At 36.8% G+C, this 15,269-nt stretch overlaps 1 protein-coding gene and 1 long non-coding RNA gene across 2 annotated transcripts; both read left to right on the forward strand.

The window, feature by feature from the left end:
* Positions 1 to 4,770: 4,770 nt before the first annotated feature.
* Positions 4,771 to 7,851, forward strand: LOC112182293. Its single transcript, XR_002929388.2, has 5 exons — positions 4,771 to 4,930; positions 5,184 to 5,255; positions 5,429 to 5,507; positions 7,642 to 7,719; positions 7,794 to 7,851. It is a non-coding gene; the product is annotated as an uncharacterized LOC112182293 (long non-coding RNA).
* Positions 7,852 to 8,563: 712 nt separating this feature from the next.
* Positions 8,564 to 14,921, forward strand: LOC112164632 (G-type lectin S-receptor-like serine/threonine-protein kinase At1g61500). The gene is made up of 8 exons (XM_024300902.2): positions 8,564 to 9,941; positions 10,050 to 10,157; positions 10,312 to 10,496; positions 10,596 to 10,806; positions 12,658 to 12,895; positions 12,971 to 13,121; positions 13,212 to 13,355; positions 14,682 to 14,921. Exons 1-8 carry the CDS (start codon positions 8,564 to 8,566, stop codon positions 14,919 to 14,921), a joined length of 2,655 nt encoding a protein of 884 aa, XP_024156670.2.
* The last annotated feature ends 348 nt before the right edge of the window (positions 14,922 to 15,269 follow it).

The raw sequence follows: 15,269 nt of genomic DNA on the forward strand, positions 1-15,269 counted from the left end.
ACCACAAATTTCTGCAAAACATCAATTTATGGCTACTTCTTTCTCCTCTCAACCCAAGTCAGTAACCATTGCAGCTCAACCAAGTCTTTCTACATCCATGCCGCTCATTCCTCCTGGTTGAGGCATCTAGTCTGATATCCTCACCAAAGGTCCTGTGTTCTTCGCATCATACTTCTTTTCAGCAGCTTGATGCTCCAAATCTCCCATCAAGCTGAGGAGGGGTGTTAATAGATAGTATTAAAAATATTCAGCATTTTTACCAAATACACATCTATTGTACATGTGTCTGGAACTATTTATCATGCTGCTGATGTAACTTTTCATTTGATTCAATCAATACAGTAGCATTGCCTCTCTATTTCCTCTGCATTTTTCTTCTTCTTCAAGATTTTCTTCTTCAAGTTTTCAAATAATTCGTGGAGTCCAAGACAAAAAATTAGCAGCAACAAGCAGTAAATGGAGAATGTAAGAATGGGGTTCTCTAATTGTCACATCAATTCAGAACAAAGAGAAAAAATAATATTTAAAGCAATTGTTAGAGTATATATATATAGTGCGGTATAAAAAAAAAAAAAATATATATATATATATATAGAGAGAAGACAATTATGTCATGGCATGTGATGATTAGAAGGAAACATGTAATCATGACGTTATGATTCTGGTAATATATTTGCATGTTCGGTGCCAAGACAGAAAAAAGAAGAAGGGGCAGCGGCGTCATGAAGAAGAAGGAGGGGCCATGCATGTGAGTGAAAGTAAAAAAAGTGTGAGCCGTTCATGCGACAAGAATGATTAAAAATGGATTTGCTATCCAAAAAAAAAATCTATGGGCTGCACGTGCAGAAAGGAGAAACATAGAATCATGGATAACGTCATGGCTAATTAATAAAGAAAGATCAACAGGCTTACCAACCTCTACTAACAGCTCGCGTCAGATCAAGGTTGTCTTTTGGTTCTTTACTACAGTTGCAGCAGCAGCTCCTGTCAGAAAGTACAGAAAGAAGAAGTCAATATCAATGAAAAAAACGTGTACAGACAAATAACCTTAATTGTTTGATGGTCTTCTGCCACACCAAAGACAAAAGCAACGAAGCAAGGAGGGAAATTGAGGGTTATCTAGAGTATTGGAGAAGACAGATTTGACAATCAAGTCTGACGAGACCTTTATTTATATTGAAAGGCTAGAGTTCCTTACGCAAGGAATTTCCTAGTTGAGACTCGGAAAGTATGGCTTAAATTCTAAATTTTCTGCTATATATGGCAATAATATATTGACCGTAGAAATTTTGTGAATAAAAATTTTATTAGAAAAAAATCAAGGACTTATTCCGTAAATATTTAACAAAAAATACTCTTATATTATGGGCTTTGTCACTTATCCATTTGAGGTCCTTGCTATATTTACAAAATTAAATCTTGATTGCAAGAAAATCTCTAAATTAAATCAAGATTTCAGAAGAGTCTCTACAATTTTAAATTAAGATGCCAAAGGAATCTCTACAACTTCGAAGTTCTAGAAGTTGACTACAGCGAAGCAAAATGCCGCATCAAGTTATGAAAAAAAAAAAAAAAAGTCAAATTCAAACTTCAAGTCACACCTCCAACACGTGGTAGCATGTTTACAGTACACCTTGAAGTGGGGCATTCGCCAAGAAGCTTCGATCAGGCTGGGCGGCTAGGCGGGTTTAGGCTACGCAATCAAATCGGTCGACCCCTATATCTCTTTCTTCACTACTCTTGCTGCCTCTCTCATTTCCCTCTCGTTTTTGACAGATCGATGTCGATGCCCACCCTCTTATTTCTGACCGATCGATGTCGATGCCCACCATAGACAGCTTAAAGGTCTTCTCTCCTCTCGCTATCATTTTTGATGTCGATCATTAGAATGTTCCGTTCTCTCTCCTCCGTAGCTCGACCACCTTCATCTTCTAAAGTTCTCTTGATGATTTAAAATCAGAGAAGACATATACTTTTTTGATTTATTCTGGGGAGAGGAAGGAGAGAGAAAAGGGGAATGCAATCTGAAAAGTGATGAAGAGTTAGAGAGAGAGAGAGAGAGCATAAATTGGAGGTAGAGATTGGAGGGTACATTAATTACGAGCACGTGTTCACAGCCATTGTTTTTGCTATTCCATTGAGTGGTTTGGTCACAGTTGACCACTACAACTTAATTATCAGTTTTTCTAATAAGTTTTCGGATAACAGTAGAAATACATAGTATAATCTGATTCATAATTATCCAAATTAATAATTTGAATCATATAATAGTGGTTTTAGTGCTTTGTATGAAATTACATAATCAAATTATTAAGGGTACATGGAACAATTTTATCAATTTATATTTATTATATAGAAATTAATTTAAAAAATTAAAAACCGCCTAGACCTCTGGGCGCTAGGCGCTCGGTCACCGCCCGACTAGCGCCTAGTGATTTTTAGAACCTTGAAAAAAGCCCAACGGCAATAAATAAATTTGTTCTGACTTAATCAGCTGATATTAAGGCGGATCAATTAAATTAAATCAATTGATTCCGAGTCAAATCAAGTATTAAATTTTGTTCGCTGATTAGATGTCAATTTATTTAAATTGATAATCAAGATAAAAATCAGCCATCAAATTAATTGCTAATTCCTTAATAGTCGTGATTAAATCAGTTAATTAGGACTGATTGATTTGATTATGTTATTAATGAAATACAATTAAAATCAGCCATCAAATTAATTGGATAATTCCTTAATAATCGTGATTAAATCAGTTAATTAGGACTGATTGATTTGATTATGTTATTAAGGAAAATGCAATTAATTACGTGTCATCAAGGCATTCCAAATGAAGAGAGACGTCGACACTATAAATACCCCTTCACAAATCAAGAAAAGGACTTCGGCAAAAAAAAGAGAAAGAAATACTTCGGCCAAAAAAGAGAAGGAAATACTCTCAAAATTCCTGAAGCCTCCCAAGCACGTGTGAAGAACCCTCAAGCTGCCAAATAGCCGGTTCCTCACCAACCTCAAGTCAAAACATTCGTCACGTGTCGACACTCGTGACCATCGAACAACTCAAGATTAAGCATCAAGCCCTTGAGTGAAATTCATCGTCGGAGATCGAATCAGAGGATTACCAAAGATTGTAACCCGCACTTAAATTAATAAAATTATTATTTTTGTACACTTGTCTGCATCTTGTTTGTTTTCAGATTCCCGTGTTTACAAAAGCATATTAGCAACAAAGGTCGAGCTCCGATTTGCACTGATTTGGTGGTTTGCTCAGATTTGGTGCCCAAAGCATTTTTTGGGTGCCCAAATAATTATTTTTGTTTTGGGTCAAATTGGGCAGAAGGCCCAAAATGAAAGAAAAATGAAAAAAAAAAAAATTAAGTGTATTGGGGGCAATAGACGTTGTGAGTTGATGTAATTGCCTCGTTTTTTTTCTTTAATCAAAGTTTTATTTGTCTAAATTTAGGGAGATTAGTTCCCATTCCGGCAACTAAAAGTTCTATTGGGGGGCAATAGACATTTTGAATTGATATTTTTTTCTTTGATCAAATTTTTTTTGTCTAAATTTAGGGAGATTAGTTACCATTCCGGCTGCTGAAAGTTCTATTGGGGGACAATAGACGTCTATTGCCTCCAATAGACGTGTATTGGGGGCAATAAAGGTCTATTTGGGGGCAATAACCTTTCCGGCGGCCTATAAGATCTCCAACGACCTTTTTAGGGATCTCCGGTGAGGTTTTTAGAGAAGTTTTGTAGGCAGCGGTCTGTCCGGATTCTAGCCAAAGTTGGCTGGAATCCCACGGCCGGTGACAGGGCTCCGGCGAAGCCTGCTATATATGGTCTCTCTCTCTCTCTAAGTAACAAAGTGGTGAGGGTAAAACGGTCTCAAAAAAAAAAAAAAAAAAAAACTTAATGGTGTATTAGGAAAGACTTGCTTAGAGTGTTTTGGGTAAGAAAGAACTAAAAAAACTTGTTGGGGTAAGTGGGAAAAAATCTCAAGAAATGAGGTAAATTGACAAAAATCCAATAAATAAAGACAAAATATTTAAAGAATTGCTTCAGAATAAATATTCAAGGCTATTATACTATATATTAAAGGAGAGTGCGGGATTCACTGTTTATCATCGGCTTAGTAACAGTACCGGCTTGAGCCAAGCCGATGGTGATAAGACGATTTTGTCCTCTTATTTCTTTTAATTACAATCCGCCATCAGAATCTTTTTCCACTTCTCGCTTAGGGATGGCAATGGGGCGGATTGGGGATGGGGATCAGAATACCATCCCCATCCTCGGGGTCATTCTCTACCCCCATCCCTGCCCCAATCCCCACTAGGGACTAAGCCTCCAAACCCGCCCCAAATCCCCAATAAGAATTTAATAAATAAAATAAATTTTTCTCATATTGCTTTTTTTAAAATCAAAATCTACAACAAATAAATTTAAAATATGATTAAATTCATAAATCATAATTCAGTGAGTGCAAAAGTCAAAACATCATTAAAATAAAAGTGTAGCTATTAAAGTAAAGTAATAAATGTATATATTTGCAATTTATATTATAAACAATAAATTAAAAAATATATATAAGTTACATATAGGTATATATTATTGGGGCGGGTTTGGGGATGGAGATCACAATACCATCCCCACCCCATCCCCAATCTTAGATAGCGGAGATTGGGGATTCCCATCCCTATTCCCCATTTGTCCCTGAATTCTCCCCCATTAGGGGCGGATATCCAATGGAGCTCCGCCCCGCTGGGGATTTTTGTCATCCCTAATCTCGCTTCTGTTTCCCTACTCAGTTGCGAAATCAGAGCCCAAGATCACCGACACAGAGAAACGTAGTGAGAGCATAGAAATTGAAATCGGAAGAGATGAAACAGCCCAGAAACGTGAGAAGCATCGGAGAGAGGTAGAGGGTTTTTAGGTAGCAATTGTCCCGATCTTCTTTTATGTTTTGATTTCAATGATTTCATTCTAAATAGAAGTCTGGGTTTTTGGTTTCTTGCCTTTGTTTTTGTTCTGAGTTTCCAACCTTGAAATTGATTGTAGGCTCTGTAGAAATCTTATGGTAAGAACCTTTTACAACATGAATGCCATATATCAGCAAATTTCAGATTTATAGATCTGCATATATGAATTGGTTATAAGTATTTTTTTTTCCTTTTTTGTTTATGCAGAACTGGAGCCAAGGGGAAGAGAAGCATTTGGGTTTAGGTTTTGATCAGGTGCAACGATATTGATCCAATTGGGTGTGTTTTTTCTTCTTTCTTTTGTTGCAAAATTGTTTTAAATATTCTTTGATTTTGTTTGTGCTGAAAATAATATGGTAATTGGAACCCCTCCTATATTTGATTCGATTTCAGAGGCATCCTGAAAATAATATGGTAATTGAAACCCCCTCCTATATTTGATTCGATTTCAGAGGCATCCTGAAAATAATATGGTAATTGGAACCCCTCCTATATTTGATTCGATTTCAGAGGCATCCTGAAAATAATATGGTAATTGAAACCCCCTCCTATATTTGATTCGATTTCTTAGTTTTTTTTTTTTAATTATCTTATTTGTTGCTGGGATGTCATTATTTCCAGTCTTTGTTGATTAACATTGGGATTTGTTTGTTGTCTTCCAAGTTTTCATGCTTTTGGGGCTAAAATTGTTACCTTTTTTGTGTTTTGGTGTCATGATCTTTTGATTTGATTAAGGTAATTGAACTTAGTGGATTATATCTCCAAATAAATGAAAATGATAAGCCTTATTATCATAGATTTTCTACTTTAAGCTTTTTATCAATTTTATGTCCCGTATAAAGAATGGAGGTGTAAAATGAACTATTGTAACTGTGCATCAGCTTGCTGTGGTTTAAAGATGACATTGTTAGTCAGAATGGATCCGGCTCCTCTAAAGTTATTTTTGGTGAAGTTTTGTGAAGTTCGTAAAATCTCAATCATTCATGTAATCTAATGGTTTACGAGTGTACCATCTCATTTGTCTTAATTAAGATTTTTTTTTTTTGAAATATCTTAATTAAGATTTTTTTTTCTTCCTTAAATATTGAGACAACTTTGCCGTTTAATTTTTTTTTTTTTTGGTGAAGAACTTTGCCGTTAACTCTGTGTATTGGCTGGAGAAAGAAACTCTTTGTTTCTTCAGTTCATCTCCAAATTAACTTGTGAACTTGAATTTTCCTCTTCAGAAACAATGATTAAGTATTGTTTTATTATCAATTGTTGGGATCCGAGGGGTTGGTAATTAACCCTATTTCTCTCTTTGATGATCTAATCCAAGTTTGATGTTCTTAAATTATATGCATATGGAATATGGGAGAATGCATGCTTTAATCCCAGATTTGTCTTGGTTATGATCCACGTTTCATGAGGGGAAGAAACCACCCTCTTGGTAATTGAATGTTTTCATTTGACATGGATACTATTAGCTAAAGGTAATCATAAACTGAGAAAGGGAAGATAAAGACTAATGGTGAATTTGAGATTTTTTTTTTCTTTTTTTCGAAAGAAATCAGACAGAAAGGGAGAAGAAGGAAGAAGATGAAGAAGAGGGGAAGATCGGACTACAATGAGAATAGGCAAACAGAATATATTTGAGGAATTGACCAAAACAAAATTAATGATCATTCGATTACATGAATGGTTGAGATTTTACAAAATTCACAAAACTTCACTAAAAATAACTTTAGAGGAGCCGGATCCAGTCAGAATATTGTTAATTGTAAAATTAACTATCATATCTGTCCATTAGCTTACTGTGGTTTGCAACCTTTTCAGCTTTTATGGAAAGATTGGATGTATTAGAGCTGCAATCTGATAATTTGTAATAGAGCTGCGATATGTATTGAAATCTTTTTAGCTCTATTTCTTCATTTTGTAATGGAGCTGCAATTTGATGATATTTTTTAAAACAATTTTTCAGTTTTCAATCTTTATCAAAGAGATCGTAGATCGTAATAGAGCTGCAATCTGTAGCAAAGAGATTGTAAATTGTAATAGAGCTGCAATCTGTAGATTGTAATCGTTTAGACTAATCACCAACTATTTTGATGGAGTCGGTGTTTGCAATCTTGAGCTGTAGTCTTTTTTTTTTTAGTAGTGATTTATGTACTTTATATGAAAAGTTCACGGACATGGGTTTAGTAATTAGTTGGACCTTATTAGCCTCATTCTAACTATTAGTAATTCATTCTCTACATGATAACATACTTTGTTCCACACCACATCCTCTTCTGTTCAGCTATGTAGTGTGGAACTTTGAGTTAGGTTGTTTGTATGTTTGAATGACTGGAGTTGTATCACACATATAATGTAACTGCAAAGGCTTATGTCCTTGGTGAGTGATGCAAAGACTGTAAAATCTCTTACACCAGCAATAATGTATAGCCACACCCTTTAAAAGTAATTATTGGCATATGATTTTGTGAATTCCAATCATGGGTGAGAATGTATAAGTATCATATGATTTTGTGAATTCCAATCTGTGTTTGTTTAACAAATGCACCAAGCTGTTTATTTAGTTGCATAGTTATTCATTTGGTCATGTTATTCCTTTGAGTCCTGTGAATGCACTTCTTGTTGATTCATGTGCTAATTTTTTGACATTTTGTTTGGGTATGCCATGTAGATAAATTAAGAAATGAAAGTGGCTGAATTGGAAGCTAAACTTGGTAGTGAGATGAGCAAAAGAAGGCCTTACTTACTGGTAAGTCTTCCAAGCTACTAACATTTTGCTGACCAAATTTGATATGCTGAGCGTTGTTTCTTCCCATGTTGCAGAAAAGGAAAAAGGATTATGTTTTAAATCTTTTTGAGTATGGCACTGGCACCCATGGCTTATAATATGTAAAAGGTTTCCAGTAATCATTTATAGTTGTTCCAACAGTGATTGTAAGTAAGAATACTCAATATTCTTATAATTCCAATGGTTTGTCTCATATTATGTAATGTCAATGCAATACTATAAAACCCGCAGCAACGCGCGGGGTACTGTTTACCGGATTCGCAAAAATCTAGAAGGACTAGCTTGACTTTGGAGTCTCTACACCTTAATTAATACCCGTATCTCTACTCCCTATTAAATTTGTCTCTACTTTGGAAAGGTTCTGACTTCGTTCAATGCGTTGATTTCACTTGCTGCCCCCGGTGTGTTTTGCACTTTGCCGCAAAAGTGGGACTGAATTGGAGAAGAATGTGTTGCTTTTGTTGACTAATTAGACTAAAACGAAAAAAGAGGATCACATGGACTACGTACTTTCGATGCCTTTTAATTCAACTCCATACTATATACCACGCGAGTGGTTCATTGAAGAATTTGCATGGACCGGATAAGGTTTTGGCAACATGCTGATTGTTCTTACAATGGTTTTCTGGATCTGTGCATGTTTCACCTTTGTCCCCAATTTACGGAAGGAAATTCGCAAGCTTCAAAATGTGCATCTACTTCGATATTGACAGAAGTTTGAGACTTGAGAGCAATTGAACTTGAGCGCTATATATAAGAGTAGCATTTAAAGTTCATTACTGTTTGAGAACCTATTGGGATGCCAATGGATATTAGAACCAGAAGCATTTGTCCTTTATTAAATGGCTCTATGTTCTACTTCCTTTTCATCTCCTTATTCAGCTTGCTTCCATCACATTATCATTGTGCTGAAGTTGATCAGATAACTCTTTTGCAACCGTTAGCACAGGGACAAATTCTAGTTTCCCCTGGCCACATTTTTGAGTTGGGCTTCTTCAGTCCTAATAACTCTGCTAAGAAGTATGTGGGGATATGGCACAAAGATATATCTCCGCGTAAAGTTGTATGGGTGGCCAACAGAGAAAAGCCTCTTGCAGTTGCAGACACCTCAGCGAGTTTGACAGTTACTAGCAATGGGAATCTGAAGCTTGTAGATGGGAAACAAAAGTCTATATGGTCTACTAATATTGCTTCTTTGGTGTCATCATCGAATACTAGTTCAGTTGCTGCAGTTCTCTTAGATAATGGAAACTTTGTTGTCAATGATCATCTGGGAGCTGAGTTATGGAAGAGCTTTGATTATCCTGGTGACACAATCCTACCGAACGTGGTTTTGCGAGACAGTAAGTCTGGAAAGGGGCACTTCTTGAGCTCTTGGAAAGCAGAGAATGATCCATCACCAGGGAAATTCTTACTTGGATTGCCCCCACAGGCGCCATCACAAGTGTTCATTTGGATCAATAATGGATCAAATGATTCACATTCAATTCCCTACTGGAGAAGTGGTCCATGGGATAAGTCGAGTTTCATTGGTGTACCAGATATGGATCATCGATATATAAATGGCTTTAGTGTGGATGATAACTTAAAGCAGGGCACAGTGGATTTCTCTTATAATTTTTATGACAAACCTGTGGCGTATATATACATCTCTCCAGAAGGAACAGTGAGGCTTAGATTTTCGAAGAATGATGGGAAGTGGTATGATTATTGGCAGACACCGAAGAATCCATGTGACATCTACGGAGCTTGTGGACCTTTCGGAGTTTGCAAAGCTTCTGCATCTCCAATCTGTAAGTGTTTGAAAGGCTTTGTACCGAAGTCAAGTGCGGAATGGAGCAAAGGAAACTGGACAGGAGGCTGTGTGAGGCAGACGAAATTGTTTTGTGAGAGACAAACAAATAAGTCAGTCTCATCAAGAGGGAAAAAAGTTGATGATGACGGGTTTTGGAAGATGGTGAAGTTAAAAATACCAGATTCTCATGAGTTCATTACTGCTCTCAATGCTGAAGAAACGTCCAACGATTGCAAATTACGCTGCCTAAACAACTGTTCTTGCCTTGCTTATGCATTTGTTAATAATATAGGGTGTTTGGTGTGGTCCAAAGATCTTATTGATATACAGCAGTTTTCGGGGTCTGTCGGAGTAGATCTTTATATTCGCCTAGCACACTCCGAACTAGGTAACTAATAGTAGTGCTTGCACAACTCTTACAACAATATCTTTTCTTAATTTTCTGTTTCGTGCTCGTTTTTGTATAATAAGTTCACTTTTTCTCATCTTTTCTCAGGTGAAGGAAAGCCAATAAAGTTAATTGGCAGCCTTACAGCTATTGTTTTGGTGAGTATCTTGGCAGCCATAGTATTCGGTTTTTACAGGAGGCGAGCTAACCAGAAGAGTAAGAGATGAACCAATTCATGCATTAGCACATTATCTCTTCATGCATAACTTCATAAAAGGATTATTATTGCTTTTTTGTTTTATTGATTGGTGACCGGATGTTGCTTGTTGTTTCGCTCAAACTCAGTGTTTGATGTTATATATGCAAACAGGACAGACTCAGAACTTTGAATCGACTGGTATGATTAAGAGTTCAAGAGATGGTCTCCGAGAATATATAGGAAAGCATGATCCCTTAGAGCTACAGATATATGATTTTGATAGCATACTAATTGCTACAAACAATTTCAGTGTCACAAACAAACTTGGGCAAGGAGGATTTGGCCCAGTTTATAAGGTACTTTCTTTCTCAAGGATACTATATATCTAACATTTCAACAAGTACAAGATACAAACATGACTTCAGTTAATAAATTGTGGAGCTTGTGGTTTACAGGGTATGCTACAAGATGGGAAGGAAGTAGCAGTAAAGAGACTATCTAGTAGCTCAGGACAAGGCATTGAAGAGTTCAAGAATGAGATGTTGTTGATCTCCAATCTTCAACATAAAAATCTTGTTAGGATCATGGGTTGCTGTGTTAAAGAGGATGAGAAGTTACTGATTTACGAGTTCATGCCAAACAAAAGCTTGGATACTTTTCTATTTGGTTAGTTTCATTAGTATTTTCTGTTCAATATATTGCAGTGCAAAAAGTCATCTTCACCTATCTCAATGAAAGTATCTTTGCTGTTTGTAAATGTCGAACTTGGGGAAAAGATGAAAATTTCTTTGAAAAGTAAGATCTCACCTGTCTTTTTCTTATTTAACAAGAAAAAGAATACAAAAGTCTGAAGAATTCAACCTTAGAATTAGCATAATTTGGGTTTTGGAATCACAACTGCATACTAACATAAAGCGATGAATAGATTCACATGAAATTAGAGGTGGCAAATGGGCCACTAAGCAAGAGCACGGTACGGGCCCGGCACACTTAAATGCGGCCCGGCACGGCCCAAACCCGTTAGTGGCCCGACACGACCCGAGCACCTTAGAATAACGGGTCGGGCTGGGCCTAAGAATATTGGCCCATTGGCCAGGCCCGGCACGGCCCGAGCACGATATATTGTGGGCCGGCCCGTTACAAACACAAAATTTCATTTTTTTAAAAAAATATTAAAAAACTATAATGATGAGATTTGAATATGAGACATTTTTATTTAAAGTTTCATGACAATTCCACCAATACTTTCTTTTATATTGTCAAAATAATGAAACAAAACATTATATCCTTGTTTTGAAATTAGTATTTTTTCTAAATATTAAATATATGTTTATTAATAAAGACTAATCTCATAATAATACAACTATAGAATGAAGGGAAAAAAGAAAAAGAAAAAGAAAAAACTATAGAATGAAGGAAAGAATAATAGATGATTTAGTATATTAATAAAGATTAATCTCACAATAATATACTAAAAACAATATATTTTGATTTTTTTTTCTTTCTTTCTTATAGTGGAATATAAAAAATTATTAGAAATCTAATCTTAAAAAGCTAAGATTAAAAAAAAACGTTGTAGAACTTAAATTTTCTAAATAGTTAAATAAAATTAATTTTTATTTGTTCAAATTAAGATTTTAAAAAATCTTGTTTTATAGTGGGTAGGCACGAGCACGACCCGTTATTGACCAGGCAAGAGCACGGTCCGGCACGATATGGGCTCGGGTCATGGGCTGGGCCGGGCTTAATGTTTAAGTAAATAGGCCGGCACGAGCCCGACACGATAATAAATGGGCCGGCCCAAGCACGGCACGAAGCACGACTAGGCCCTCTTAAAATGGGCTGGGCCTGGCCAGGCCGGCTTGTTTGCCACCTCTACATGAAATAGATTACCAAGAGACAAACAATCCATCATTAATCGACTACTTCTAGATCCAAACTATCAGATATTGAATATGTTTGTACAATATAATCTCTGCTGTCTGTTCAGTTCAGATCCCTATGTTGCATTCACTACTACTTGTCATACAACTGTGTCTGCATTTCCGAGCGATTAAAGAAGGCTAGAAATCTGGTTTTTAACCAAGTTTTGAAAGGGTAGCATTCTCATGACATTTCAGGGCATGTTTACTTACTTGAAATGGGAGGGAATGATTACAGGGTAAATTTATTCCTGCGTTTACTAACACATAAAGGAATTGGAATAATTCTGGGTAAAAGTATTCCTGCGTTTACTAACACATGAAGGAATCAGAATGGGTGTAGGTCCCACCTCTTTATAAGGAATCGATTCCTGAATACTCAGGAATTTGATTCCGAAGGGGGGAGATGGGTTTAGGAATCAACTCCTCCAGAATCAATACCGATTCCTTTCTTCTCCCATTTCAGTTGTCTTTGATTCATGATTATTTCCATTTCAAGTAAGTAAACGTGTCATCATTGTAACATGCATGGGAGTCATGATTTATGAACAACCATTAATGATTAGACTCTAACTTGTACATTAATTATTTTCAGACACGAGGAAGAGAGTAGTTCTTGACTGGGCGACTCGCTTTAATATTATTCATGGTGTTGTTAGAGGGCTTCTCTATCTCCATCATGATTCGTATGTGAAGGTGATACATAGGGATCTGAAAGTCAGCAACATTCTCTTGGATGAGAAAATGAATCCAAAAATTTCAGATTTTGGATTAGCACGAATAGTTGAAGGAACACAAAATCTAGAAAATACTCAGAAAGTTGTTGGAACACGGTAAGATTAATCATAACCTTACTAATCTCCAACATGGTCAATTAGATACCTACTAACAATTAGTTTTCCATGCAGTGGCTATATGTCTCCCGAGTATGCCATGGGGGGGATGTTTTCTGAAAAGTCTGATGTCTATAGCTTCGGAGTCTTGGTCTTGGAGATTATTAGCAGCAAGAAGAATACCGGCTTCTATTTATATGACCAACAACTAGGCTTTTTGGCCTATGTAAGTTCATACTTTAACTTCTATTGTAAGATGTGAACTCATGAGCAATTTCTTTCATATAGCTTAAACCTTATTTATGAACCTTTACAGGCATGGAACTTGTGGAATGAAGGTAGAGGGTTGGAGTTGGTAGATGAAATATTGGGCGATTCATGTTCTTCATCGGAAGTACTAAAATGCATGCATATAGGGCTTCTGTGTGTACAAGACAATGCTGTGGATAGGCCAAACATGGCAAACATAGCTTTGATGTTAAGTAGTGAGAAAGATGGCCCACAACCCAAGCTGCCTCAATTCACTATCCAAATTTCAGCTTATCATCCTCAACCACATTTTGAGAATACTAATTCCTCCAAAAATGAAGCTAGCATTACAATGATTGAAGGACGATAAGGGGTAGCAAATTGTTACACCACAATGCAATTCCTTAATTTTTGTCATTATCAGGGACTCTTGTACGTATTGAAGCTTTTCATTTTGGTGTAAAAAAAAAAATTGTTTCTCTTGTGCTAGGTAGTATATGAATGTCTTTTTCATGAAGAAGATGCACCTTCATTGGTGTGTCTACACTTTGTATTGACAATTCTCTATACAAAAGTCAAGTCTTCATCACGTGACATTTTTTCATCAAAGAATTTCAACCTTTGAAATTGATTCTTCAAGATTCATCATGATAAAATTTGATATACATTATTGTGTCATTTTGCCACTTAGCATTTTAGCTTTTGCGCTATCACTGCAATGCTACATCATTTGTACCCACAATTCTTTGTTTATATTTTTACTGCCGTATGAGAATAAAACTCAGCTAATTATGAGATGTTACTTGTGGATGCCAATCATTATAGATTAGAAACTGGGTCAATTACCGGTCAACCAAAAATCCCATTTCACAACAAAAAATGAAGAAGAATAAGGAAAGCCATAAATGGTGGTTGTTGAGCCCTCGGTAGTCGTAAATATATAATTGACTTACGTAAATAAAGTCTATTGTGGATGAATGGTTCAAAGTTTAGTTGAAATATTATTTCTGTAAAATGTAAGTCATCCAACCATTGATTTAAAATTCTTCATATAATCCTTATTTTAAAGATCCTCATTATGCCACCGTCCGTAATCTATATCTAAAAAAAATACACACACACACGCACACACGCACGGAGGATGTAAAGATGACCTCCTTAAACTTAAAAAGTGACGATGTTTTTATTTATAGCATGTACTTTAATAATCTAAACCATTCATTGTCTAGTTACATACACACATATGAATCATACAAAAAATTAGCCAAATCAAAAAACGTTTAACCATTTGACTAGCACAATGTTTGTTTTAATTTTATATAACAGACTACATTTATTTGCACGATTTTTAACCCTTTTAAAAACTGAAACTCAAGTGGAACGCGCCCCACGCGCGAGAGAGAAGAAAAAGTTTGTTTCGTGAGTTCTCTCCATGCCAAAAGCCAGAGGCGCTCCCACCGTTGCGTTCCTGTCCAAGAGAGGATGGTGGTCTGGGATTGCAGTGGAGTTCTCTGGTTAAAGTGTGGTCCACGGCTAGAGCAAGAAGGGTCGTTCTTGGTGTGGGAAGATCGATGTCGATCAGTCCTTCCCGGATTCTGGGCGAGGGCAGACGAGGTGCAGATTTGGGGCACGGCTTGCTGGCGGAGAAACCTGGCGTCACTGCTACAATTGGGATCTGAGCGGTGGCAGAGATTTGGATCTCATGGCAGAGATGAGCGCGGCGAGGATTAGCTCGTTTTTGGATCTGGTTTCGAACGTTGATCTGGTTATTGGGTAGCCTGCAAAGGGTCATGGTGGTGCAGCGGTGCAGGGATGAGGCGCGGCAGCGTAGTGCTCCAAGGAGGCAGCCTGGTGCCTGCGGAAGGCGTTGGCTACAAGCTTGGTGGGTTGCAGTGATGGGTCCTCGAGGGAGATGTAGGTTGGGCAGGGCTTTTGCTTTTGGGCCTTGCTGGTGATTTTTAATTTCTAGTTGTTTCGTTTCCAGTTGTTTGTTTACGTTTGTTGTTTTGTTGAAAATAAGTCCCTATAGTAGTGGTGCAGGGCTAGTCGGGCTTGGTGCCTGTATGTGCACTCTATGTGCCTTATCTGCTCTGGGTAGGCTGCGAGTTCATTGCATTAGCAAATG

Source organism: Rosa chinensis, chromosome 1 (assembly GCF_002994745.2).
Source record: "Rosa chinensis cultivar Old Blush chromosome 1, RchiOBHm-V2, whole genome shotgun sequence".
Taxonomy (NCBI): Eukaryota; Viridiplantae; Streptophyta; class Magnoliopsida; order Rosales; family Rosaceae; genus Rosa; species Rosa chinensis.

Coding starts and splice junctions, on each gene's coding strand:
- LOC112164632 (XM_024300902.2), top strand. CDS start 8,564: ATGGATATTAGAACCAGAAGCATTTGTCCTTTATTAAATGGCTCTATG. Junction 10,807..12,657: donor CTTGGATACTTTTCTATTTG/GTTAGTTTCATT, acceptor AATTATTTTCAG/ACACGAGGAAGAGAGTAGTT. Junction 12,896..12,970: donor CAGAAAGTTGTTGGAACACG/GTAAGATTAATC, acceptor TTTTCCATGCAG/TGGCTATATGTCTCCCGAGT.